At 50.5% G+C, this 12,630-nt stretch overlaps 1 protein-coding gene across 1 annotated transcript in view; it reads right to left on the reverse strand.

The window, feature by feature from the left end:
* The window catches only part of SWAP70 (switching B cell complex subunit SWAP70), a 129,571-nt gene that overhangs the window by 56,240 nt on the left and 60,701 nt on the right, over nucleotides 1-12,630 (reverse strand). The window contains exon 3 of the mRNA XM_077453637.1: nucleotides 8,730-8,903. Coding sequence (XP_077309763.1) covers nucleotides 8,730-8,903 — 174 coding nt within the window. The remainder of the gene's footprint in view (nucleotides 1-8,729; nucleotides 8,904-12,630) is intronic.

Consider the following 12,630-nt stretch of genomic DNA (forward strand, 5'->3'; position numbering starts at 1 on the left):
CTCAGGCTCTAATCATGTGCTTCTAAAAAAAAATCCATAGAAATCCATGCGTTCGGTGCAAGCTTCCTCCCCTGTGTGTCTCGTCTTCCGCCAAAGCACTAGGCATCCAATAGGATCACCTGACATTTTGGCCAATCAGGAAACAGGTTTCACGACCTGCCTTCTGCATGTAGATTAGGGGGCCAGGCACAAGGATTAGGGGGTGCGGCGGCCGCCACTACTCCTGTGTATCCCGTGACCCTCTGTTCCTGTCTCCTGACTCAACTTGTCCTGACTACTCTCTGAACTCTGCCTGCACCGACCTCAGATTATCCTTGACCACTGCTTCTGCCTGCTCCACTTGTTCTGCGGATTGGTTCCTGACCTGGCTTGTACCCCGACCATGCTCCTGCCTGTGCCTCTGTTCCTGATCTCTCCTGCCAGTGTATGACCCGACCTGTTTGACTTTGCTATTCTTTCTGCAGTACCTGCCTACCATCTTGCTGTGCCTGCTGATCTACCAGTGCCTCTCCTGCCCACTGTCACTGGTACCAGCCTGCTTCAGTCTGCCACCCACCAGCTGTCTACCAGACCACCTGCTTCACTGGAGACTACTGATGACCTCTCCTGTCTGGTGTGGATATCCGCTCTCCTGCTGGAAAAAACGTACAGGCACTCGTGCCACTCTGCACTCCTGTGCCTTCTGTGCACCCAATCAGGGGCCCCAAGTCAGAGGTGTAAGAGAATCCTTCCTTATTATATCAGGCTCTGCTACCAGGTACATGATGGTACCAGTGGCGACTGGTGGGTTCTTCTTTTGGAAGTGTGGCAAACAAACATCCCCCCCCGTTGGCTCGGCACTGAGACAGCAAGACGCCCACCCCCCTCCCCCGTGGCACTGACAGCACCCCTCAACCCCCCGCGGGCAGTCTGCCACTTACCCGCTCGCGTGGTGGGGCTGGGGTGTCCTCTCCTGGAGTCTGGGCAGTGGAGGCTCCGGTATACGCTCCTCAAGCTTCCTCCCCCGTTTGTTTTGTCTTCCGCCAAAGCGCTAGGTTTCACGACCTGCCTCCTGATTGGCGGGGAAGAGCTTTAGTGTGAAAATAGCGAAAATTAATTTGCTATCGTCACACAACTGGGTGGGCTCGGAGCACAATGCTCTGCACTTCGAGGCCACCCTATCACCCTCCGAGGCCACCCTAACACCCTTCCGAGGCCACCCTATCACCCCTCCGAGGCCATCCTATCACCCTCCGAGGCCACCCGATCACCCTCCGAGGCCACCCTCTGAGGCCACCCTATCACCCTCCGAGGCCACCCGATCATCCTCCGAGGCCACCCTCCGAGGCCACCCGATCATCCTCCGAGGCCACCCTCTGAGGCCACACTATCACCCTCCGAGGCCACCCAATCACCCTCTGAGGCCACCCGATCACCCTCCGAGGCCACCCTCTGAGGCCACCCTATCACCCTCCGAGGCCACCCGATCATCCTCCAAGGCCACCCTCCGAGGCCACCCGATCATCCTCCGAGGCCACCCTCCGAGGCCACCCGATCATCCTCCGAGGCCACCCTCTGAGGCCACACTATAACCCTCCGAGGCCACCCTCGGAGGCCACCCGATCACCCTCCGAGGCCACCCTATCACCCTCCGAGGCCACCCTATCACCCTCCGAGGTCACCCTATCACCCTCCGAGGTCACCCTCCGAGGCCACCCTATCACCCTCCGAGGCCACCCGATCATCCTCCGAAGCCACCCGATCATCCTCCGAAGCCACCCGATCACCCTCCGAGGCCACCCGATCATTCTCCGAGGCCACCCGATCATCCTACGAGGCCACCCTCTAAGGCCACACTATCACCCTCCGAGGCCACCCTCCGAGGCCACCCGATCACCCTCCGAGGCCACCCTATCACCCTCCGAGGCCCCCCCTCCGAGGCCACCCGATCACACTCCGAGGCCACCCTCCGAGGCCACACTATCACCCTCCGAGGCCACCCTCCGAGGCCACCCGATCATCCTCCGAGGCCACCCGATCACTCTTCGAGGCCACCTGATCATTTCCAGAGCTGCTCTGTTTTTTTTTTTTTGTTTTTGCTTTTTTTTGTTTTTTCTTTTTAATAGCAATATAATTCATTGATCAATCCTGAGTGTGATCACTGAGAACCGCTGGTGTGAAATTTGGCATTGAGATGATGTCATACGATTATTCAGAACCGATCCATCAGTAGTGCACAATGTGCAGTCCCATGGTCAGGCATGGCGTTCTCGGGGTAAAGAATTGCTTTTGTAGACGCTGCACTTCCTCCACACAAAGCAAATATAACAATGTTTACACAGAACTTGTACAATATGTAATAAAACTATAAAACTACAAAAAGCACTATTGTGTTTAAAGTGTACACACAATAAAAGAAAAGCATACAATCACACGTGTGCAAAATGTGAAAAATCTGCTGTAACTAAGACTGGGACGCCATTAAAGTTCATGTGCGTGTAAAGGCAGGTGCCCCAACTACACTACCGTGTGTCAAAAGTATTGGGACACCTGCCTTTACACGCACATGAACTTTAATGGCGTCCCAATCTTAGTCCGTAGGCTTCAATATTGAGCCGGCTCACCCTTTGCAGCTATAACAGCTTCACCTCTTCTGGGAAGGCCGTCCACAAGGTTTAGAAGTGTGTCTATGGGAATGTTTTACCATTCTTCTGCAGGGGGTTGAGGTCAGGACTCTGTGCGGGCCAGTCAAGTTCCTCCACCCCAAACTCGCTCATCCATGTCTTTATGGGCCTTGCTTTGTGTAATGGTCCAAATCATTTGGTGGAGGGGGGATTATGGTGTCGGGGGGAGGGAGGATTATGGTGTGGGGGTTGTTTTTCAGGGGTTGGGTTTGGCCCCTTAGTTCCAGTGAAGGAAACTCTTAAGGCATTATTAACCACTTTCTGTCTGCCCCATAGTGGTTTTACTGGTACTGGGCTGCAGCTATGCAATGGATCACGTATGTACATGTGATCCGGCTCTCGTGGGTAGCAGGCGCACATGCACAAACCACCACTGGCTCGCTCCCGCTGTGATTATACACAGCGGGAGTCAATCAGCGGGTACCCCGGACTCGACGTCCGCTGGCCCTTACCAGTCCTTCAGTACAGAGGCAGAACCGCAGTCTGGCTGTGTAAACAAGGCAGATCAAAGCACCTCCCCCTACAGTACAAAAACACTGGCTGACGTTAACAACCTCCCAGCCAGTGTCATTAGTACATTGACAGTGCATATTTTTAGCACTGATCGAATATTAGTGTCACTGGTTCCCCAAAAAAGTGGCAGAAGTGTCAAGATGTCCGCCACAATATTGCAGTCCCGCACGGTCGGAATGTCTGTGTACAGGGCATTATGGAGAGCCTGATATAAGGGAAGGCTCAGATGGGGACCCTGATGTAAGGGGGGCTCTGATGGGGACCCTGATGTAAGGGGGGCTCTGATGGGGACCCTGATGTAAGGGGGGCTCTGATGGGGACCCTGATGTAAGGGGGGCTCTGATGGGGACTTTTAATGTAAGGGACACTCTGATGGGAAGCCTGATGTAAGGAGGGCTCTGATGAGGACCCTGATGTAAGGGAGGCTCTGATGGGGACCCTGATGTAAGGGGGCCTCTGATGGGGACTTTTAATGTAAGGGGCGCTCTGATGGGGACCCTGATGTAAGGGGGGCTCTGATGGGTCCCTGATTTAAGGGGGGCTCTGATGGGGACCCTGATGTAAGGGAGGCTCTGATGGGGACCCTGATGTAAGGAGGGCTCTGATGAGGACCCTCATGTAAGGGGGGCTCTGATGGGGACCCTGATGTAAGGGGGCTCTGATGGGGATCCTGTTGTAAGGGGGGCTCTGATGGGAAGCCTGATGTAAGGGGGGCTCTGATGGGAAGCCTGATGTAAGGGACACTCTGATGGGGACCCTGATGTAAGGGGGGCTCTGATGGGGACCATGATGTAAGGGGGGCTCTGATGGGAAGCCTGATGTAAGGGGGATCTGTTGGGAAGCCTGATGTAAGGGACACTCTGATGGGGACCCTGATGTAAGGGGGGCTCTGATGGGGACCATGATGTAAGGGGGGCTCTGATGGGAAGCCTGATGTAAGGGGGATCTGTTGGGAAGCCTGATGTAAGGGACACTCTGATGGGGACCCTAATGTAAGGGGGCTCTGATGAGTCCTTGATTTAATGGGTGCTCTGATGGGAAGCCTGATGTAAGGGACGCTCTGATGGGGACCCTAATGTAAGGGGGCTCTGATGGGTCCTTGATTTAAGGGGGGCTCTGATGGGACCCTAATGTAAGGGGGGCGCTGATGGGGACCCTGATCTAAGGGGGCACTCTGATGGGAAGCCTGATGTAAGGGGGCTCTGATGGGGACCCTGATGTAAGAGGCACTGATGGGACCCTGATGTAAGGGGGCACTCTGATGGGAATCTTGATGTAAAGGGGGCTCTGATGGAGACCCCCATGTAAGGGGGAAGTCGCACAAGTGTGAACCAGGGTATTGTATTTGTATTATTATTCGATTTCTTCCCCTCTCAGTCAGTATCAATGTATATTGTTTTATGATTAGATTTGGCCAGTCTTGTGTACAATAACACTTTGTTCTTCATGCCTCACTTCCTCCGTTTCCCATTTATGAGTCAAAAATCTGGAAAACTCCCTTTATAAACCGATCTTTAAAGAGGAGCTCAGGACTCATTCGGAAACAAATAAGTCAGCAGCTACAAATCCTGTACACACACTGTAGCTGCTGACCTTTAATATTAGGACACTTACCTGTTCTGGAACCCAGCGATGTCCGCACCATAGCCGGTTTTTCCATCGGCTCTGCCGTCGGTGCTGCCGTCGCCATTGCTTGTAAGGAAAACCAACAGTAAAGCCTTGCGGCTTCACAGTCGGCTCCCTACTGCACATGTGCGAAGAACGCTGCTGCTTTGTGAATGGCCCAGCAGCGGAGGGCGGAGGGGGGGGAGGGGGAGGCACGGCAAGATCACTCAGAATAAGGGAACAGGTACCTGTCAAAACCAGGTACCCGCTCAGGGAAGGTGCCAAATGTGCCACCGGGGGGGGGGGGGGGGGGGGCAGAAAAGCGGAGCTTCCCCTTTTGGGTTGAGCTCTGCTTTAATAATGCCCAAAATGTTTTTTTTAATGGTGCATGGTAAAGCTTTCTTAAAACAGAAGATATTGGAATTCTTGTTCCATCATTTGTCCCAATAAGAGGAGGATTTTTCCTAATTTCAGAAGAGTGGGTGGAGCCTGGTAAATCATGTGGGCAATATGCCCCAAGAGCCCGATGCCCATCCAGAACCGCTGGTGTGTATTGCAGATAAGATCTATAGAATCATTTATTCCATATAGCGGATTCAGGTTCAGTGTATGTATGGAAACCATGGCATCTATGGATAGGACTTGGGACCCAACAAGACAGAATAAAAAATAGAAATTGGGCATTTTCTCAATTGAAAAATATCCATTTATAATATTGTGTGAGGATATCCGGCTGATATGTGTGTCTGCCTAATATTTGAGAGAAATGGGCCTTTTGTGTACATAGAAAAAGTCGTAGATCTTTAAGTTTCAGCTCACGATAAATAGGGCCAAACACAAAAGTGTTGCGTTTATCATTTTGCTCAGTGTATGTCCATTCTGAGATTTGTGTGTGTGGTATCTCTGGAGGGTGAGTTTCCTTATGTCGTTTTGTAGATCTATGAAGGGTTTGAAATTGTTTGGTTTGGCTGTGGGGCAGAACTTGAGACCTTTTCTAAGAAGCATCTCCTCAGCTGAAGAAAGTGGATAAGGTAAAGATCTTTACTGTTTCCTGTGTTTCTTGTGGTTTCTTTTTCTAGTTCCTCCTCTACATCTCCTTCTGTGGTGTCTATGTGTTGATATTTGGATACTAGGGGTGAGAAGAAGTGCATGATTTTCTGGGGTCCGGGACCTGTATTGGAGGGTGTATTGGGATTGTGATGGAGTTGGTAGGATGATCTAAAAGATGGATGGAGGACCTAGTTGTGGATTGGGGATGGTGGACTGGACGGGCCATTGGCGATGGTTGTAGTGGAGTAACAGTGATTGGTGATGAGAGGTCCTTCTTACCTTCTGGTCTGAAAAGGTTAGGAATTTGATCTTTGTGTATCCCATAGGGAAGATCTAAAAAATGGATGGAGGACATAGTTGTGGATTGGGAATGGTTGGCTGGGAGAGTAGACTGGCCAACGGCAATTGTTTCTAGTGGAGTTATGGTGATTGGTGACGAGGGGTGCTTCTCACCTTCCGGTCTGACAGAGTTAGGAATTTGATCTTTGTGTTCCCCATAGGAAGATCTACAAAATGGATGGAGGATCTAGTTGTGGATTGGGAATGTTTGGATGGGAGAGTAGACCCTGGCCAACGGTGATTGTTTCTAGTGGAGTTATGGTGATTGGTGAGGAAGGGTCCTTCTCATCTTCTGGGGTCACAGAGTTAGGAATCTGATCTTTGTATTCCCCATAGGAAGATCTACAAAATGGATGGAGGACATAGTTGTGGATTGGGAATGGTTGGATGGGAGAGTAGACCCTGGCCAACGGTGATTGTTTCTAGTGGAGTTATGGTGATTGGTGAGGAAGGGTCCTTCTCACCTTCTGGGGTCACAGAGTTAGGAATCTGATCTTTGCATTCCCCATAGGAAGATCTACAAAATGGATGGAGGACATAGTTGTGGATTGGGAATGTTTGGATGGGAGAGTAGACACTGACCAACAGTGATTGTTTCTAGTGGAGGTTGGTGATTGGTGAGGAAGGGTCCTTCTCACCTTCTGGTCTGGCAGGGTTAGGAATTTAATCTTTGTATTCCCCATAGGAAGATCTACAAAATGGATGGAGGATATAGTTGTGGACAGGGGCGGACTGACCATTGGGCCACTCGGGCAGTGCCCGAGGGCCCTGAGCCACTAGGGGGGCCCCATCAGGGTTGCCAGCCTCAGTAAAACCAGGGACAGTATGTAAAAATCTGTCTTTCTTTACATCTGTCTCTGAAATGTCCCTCACCGACATCCTTTTGGTCTAAAAATCTGAAGATTATAGCTACCCCACCTCTCCAGTACCTTCTCAGCCAATAGAAACAGGTCTGTGTATACTGTGTGTACATGTCTGTGTATACTGTGTGATTGTATACTGTGTATGTATACTTTGTGGCCCCATAATCTTGGATTGCTTGGGGGCCCCATAATCTCCTATTGACCGGGGGCCCCATCAGTTGTCAGTCCACCCCTGGTTGTGGATTGTGAGTGGTTGGATGGGGGAGAAGACAGGCCCTCGTAATTGTTTCTAATGGAGTTACATTGATTGGTGAGGAGGGGTCCTTCTCACCTTCTGGCCTGACAGGGTTAGGAATTTGATCTTTGCATTCCCCATAGGAAGATCTACAAAATGGATGGAGGACATAGTTGTGGATTGGGAATGGTTGGATAGGAGAGTAGACACTGGCCAACGGTGATTGTTTCTAGTGGAGGTTGGTGATTGGTGAGGAGGGGTCCTTCTCATCTTCTGGTCTGACAGGGTTAGGAATTTGATCTTTGCATTCCCCATAGCAAGATATATAAAATGGATGGAGGACATAGTTGTGGATTGGGAATGGTTGGATGGGAGAGTAGACACTGGCCAATGGTGATTGTTTCTAATGGAGTTATGGTGATTGGTGAGGAGGGGTCCTTCTCACCTTCTGGCCTTGATAGGGTTAGGAATTTTATTATTGTGTTACCTATAGGGAGACGGAGTCCCTCCGGCCCAAATATTTGGGTGACCAGTATAGGGGCTTAGAATCTGCCCAATGTGCTGGGATTCGGCTCTTTGTAAATAATCTAGTCATATTTCTGTTCATAATTTACATTTTGACTATCTTCTTATTGATAACTGTCATCCTTACACGTTTTCCAAATATATATATAAGTATCTATTTAGTTTTTTTTTGATTTCTAGTTACTTATACTTAGCATACCTACTGCAGATACTGATTGTATACCTTTTATGTTTATATGTCAGCCCTGAGGATGGAGGAGGCCATTACCCTCAAACGTGTTGGCTCGATCGGCATGTTTTTTTAGTTTCAATAAACGATTGTATTCTCCCATCTAGGGTCGTATGATCATTTTGGACACCAGGCGCTCCTCCTTCCCCATTCATGTAAGGAGGATGGAACTGTGCGTGACCATATAAATCCAAGGCCATATTTGGAGGCCAACTCCTTGAGTTGAGAAGGGGGTCAAGGAGAACAACCAAAGCACAAATGTATACTTTGTGTGAATTTTTATCATTTATTTGGCCTTGTCTGACCAATTTTGAGCACTTATGGGTAAAACCTAAAGCAATAAACAGGAGAAGGAAGGAGAAGAGGCTGAAGAGGGGAGTCAAGACCCTTTGTAGTTCTTGTACCCACAACAACCTCTTCTTCCTCTGTAGTCTTTTGATTGGAAGACTTCAGGGTTCAAAGGGAGCTCACGATCAAACTACCTCCTATAACGCACTCTGAATTACATTTTTAATACAATGTTAGGTCAGGATTGGGGGGGGGGGCAAAAGGGTGGGGCTTAAAGAAAAGGGGTGGAGGCTCATCAGATAATGGCATCTTTTCCATGCGTTAAAAGCAGCATGGACTCCCAAAAAAAACAACCCCGATGATGGTGCTCGGATAAAATGAATCAGCTAAGCACCCCCGGGGCAGTGTGCGGCACTCACCTCTTCGGGGACGATGGTGAGCGGGTACTTCTCATCGGACAGGAAATTAAAGATGCACCACACCTTGAAGGCGCTGTCCTCACTGATACACAGGGGACCTCTATTCAGATGCTTCTTAGCGCAAAGAGTCCAGCACATCCTATAGAACTCCACCTTGTCAAAGTCTCCCTGTACCTGAGGAATAAAATGAGGGGGAAAAAAAACTTCATTAAATCGGATTATTGAAAAGATTTGCAGGTCAAGTTGGTCTTTGCGTCACATAGCACACAGTATTATTTATAAAGTCATACAAACTTGATGGTATCCAAAGAGGATTTTCCTATTTTTGGATGATTATTATTCATTTTGTAGCGCTTTTCTTCCTGTTGGTGTAAATAGGTGAGGCAGCCGTCTTGGGCACACTCATAGAATATCACAGTACAGCCAATTGAGGCAGGAGCCGGTTACCCTTCCAGTAAGTCTTTGGAGTGTGGGAGGCAGGGGCGGACTGACCATTCGGGCACTGCCTGAGGGCCCCGTGCCACTAAGGGGCCCCATCAGGGTTGCCAGACTCAATAAAACCAAGGACAGTATGTAAAAATCGGTGTTTTAAAAAAAATCCAGAGATTATAGCTGCCACGCCTCTCCAAGTACCTTTTCAGTGTGTGTATGTGTATTCTGTGTGTGTATACTGTGTGTGTATATTGTGTGTCTGTGTGTGTATACTGTGTGGCCCCATGATCTATTGCCTGGGGGCCCCATAATCTCCTATTGCCCAGGGGCCCCATAATCTTCTCCTATTGCTAGTTATTGTCAGTTCACCCCTGGTGGGAGGAAACCCCACAAAGGCACAGGGAGAAGATGCAAACTCCATGCAGATTTTAGTTTTTAGGCATCATTCACACTTGTATGACACCAACGTTGCACGACTCTGGAGTGCAACTTTGGCAGAACTTTAATTGGGGCGGCCCGTCTAATGATTAGGGGCGCACGAGCACAGCCCCCCCCCCCCCCCCATATCCATGCCTCCGGCCCCCATGCAGAATGCCAGATTTCAGGGCAGCACAACAATCCCCCCCCCCAATCCATGCATCCCACCCCTTGCAGAAAGCCGGATGCCTGGATTCCAATGGGGGGCAAGGTGTTTTTTGAAGCCCCTGAGGCTCTAATAGGCTTCAAAAAAGGGTGGGCTCGGGGGTGAAGAGCGATGCGAACCGAGCCCACCCAGCAGCTAATGAACATTCACTATTTTCACACTGATTCTCCACCCGGCCAATCAGTAAGTGGGTCTGAGACCCGTTTCCCGATTGGCCCGAAAGCAGAAGCATTGCGGCCCCCACCGAGGAGGAGACGGAATGCGAGGAGAGCGGGGGAAGGGGAAGCCATCCGTGATGCCGAGGAGGAGAGCAGGGGAAGGAGAAGCCGCCGCCTGACGCCTCCAAAGATTGGGTAAGTGCTCCAGTGCTCCTGATGACCCAAAACGGGGGGTGGGGGGGTGCACTGTTGCATGCTCGTTTCAGAGCCAATGGCTCCCGCTGCTGTCTCTGAGCCAATGAGGAGGGAGAGAGCCAAGAGAGTCGCTGCTTTCGTGCAGATCGCTGGATCGAGATCAGGCGCAGGTGAGCGTACACAGAACGATCTAGCCACCTTAGCTCTAGAAGATTTGGCCCCCTTCATGACCAGGCCATTTCTTGCTATGCGGCACTGCGCTACTTTAACTGGCAATTGCGCGGTCATGCAACACTGTACCCAAAAGACATTTTTGATATTTTTTTTCCCACGTAATAATTTTTTTTTTTTTTTGCTATTTGATCGCCACTGGGTTTTTGTTTTTTTTTTGTTTTTTTGCATTAACGATATAAAGACAGAAAATTTTGAAAAACAATATTTTTTACTTTCTGCTATAAATCCAATAAAAACATATAAAAAAAAAATCAAATGTCTTCATACATTTAGGCTAATATGTATGTCTGCTACAATCCCAATCAGTGTATATTGATTGGTTTTACGCGAACATTATTGCGTCTACAAACCACAATATATATACCGGAAATTTTTATTTTACCTTTTTTTTTTATAATAGTAATGGCAACTTATAGCAGTGCTGTGATAGTGTGGCAGCCAATCTGACACAAACTGACACTTTGTGGGAACCAGTGACACTAATGCAGTGATCAGTGATAATACTATACACTGTCACTGTACTAATGACACTGGCTGGGAAGGGGGTTAACATCAGGGGGCGATCAAAGGGTTAAATGTGTGCCTTACAGTGCTTGGTGTGGTGCGTGTACTGTGTGGTGCTTATACTAAGGAACGTGCCGGTTTTATCCCCTGCTTTGCACATCCCTGCTGACAGGACAGAGCTCTACCCAGTCTTCCTCCTTGCCAATCAGCGAGTGCAGGCACTCATTCATTGGCTGGCACCCGCTGATCCGATTGTGCTGCGACTAATTACAGCACAGCTGGCGTGCACCCCCTGCCTGGAAGTGCCGGATTACATACTAGGTATGTGATCCAGTGCAGGAGTGCCGCTCTGCCGCTGTATACGCGAGGCGGTCGGAAAACGGTTATCATGGATGGGGGGGGGGGGTGGTGCCCGTGCGCCCTTAATGGATGGGCTGCCCTTGTGTGTTGCCCTTCCTTGTGCTCCTTGTTACAACCTGTTATAGGTTGGGGTGGTTGCCATTTGTTTGTACTGTAAATTTACAGAGAAGGTTTTTATTACCTTCAAGCATAGAATCCATGAAGGTAAAAAAAAACCTTCAGCCTTTAGAACCAGTGGCGTCACTAGGGTTTGTGTCACTCGGTGCAAAAAAAATGGTGTCACCCCCAAACCAACTATAGTCCCCCACTCAGTACAGACCCCCCCCCCACTAACTACAGACCCCCCTCCTACAGTAGAGATCCCCCTCCCTCAGTACAGACCACCCTCCATCAATATAGACCCCCCTCCCTCAGTATAAACCTCCCCCCTCAGTACAGACACCCCTTCAGTGCAGACCCCTCCATCAGTACAGACACCCCCACCTCGTTGCAGACCCCCCATCAGTATAGACACCCCCATCTCAGTACAGATACCCCCACCATTACATACACCCCCACCTTAGTGCAGACCCCCAGCATTACAGACACCCCCTCAGTGCAGACCTCCCAGTGCAGACCCCCCTCAGTACAGACACCCCCCCCCCTCAGTGCAGACCCCCCAACAGTACAGACATCCCCCCTCAGTGCAGACCCCCCTCAGTGCAGACCCCCCAGCAGTACAGACACCCCCCAGTGCAGACCCCCCAGCAGTACAGACACCCCCCTTAGTGCAGACCCCCCAGCAGTACAGACATCCCCCCAGTGCAGAACCCCCCTCAGTACAGCCCCCCCAGCAGTACAGACACCCCCAGTGCAGACCCCCTTCAGTACAGCCCCCCCAGCAGTACAGACACCCCCCCAGCAGTACAGACACCCCCCTTAGGCTGCTTTCACACTGGGGCGGTATTCAGGCGTTACAGCGCTAAAAATAGCGCCTGTGTAGCGCCTGAAAAAAACCGGCCCCTTTCACTCCAGTGTGAAAGCCGGAGGGCTTTCACACTGGAGCGGTGCGCTGGCAGGACTGTGATAAAATGTCCTGCTAGCCGCATCTTTGGAGCGGTGAAAGGAGCGGTGAAATCAATGGGACAGCGCGGCAATACCGCCGGCAAAGCGCTGCTGCAGCGGCGCTTTGCGGGCGGTTTTAACCCTTTTTCGGCCCCTAGCGGGGGTTAAAACCACCCCGCTAGCGCCCGCAGACCGCCGCTAAAACGACGGTAAAGCACCACTAAAAATAGCGGCGCTTTACCGCCGACGCCGCTCCCGTCCCAGTGTGAAAGCAGCCTTAGTGCAGACCCCCCCAGCAGTACACACATCCCCCCAATGCAGACCCCCCTCA

This window comes from Lithobates pipiens, unplaced genomic scaffold (genome assembly GCF_037356315.1).
Source record: "Lithobates pipiens isolate NorthernLeopardFrog02 unplaced genomic scaffold, aLitPip1_a1.2 Scaffold_24, whole genome shotgun sequence".
Taxonomy (NCBI): Eukaryota; Metazoa; Chordata; class Amphibia; order Anura; family Ranidae; genus Lithobates; species Lithobates pipiens.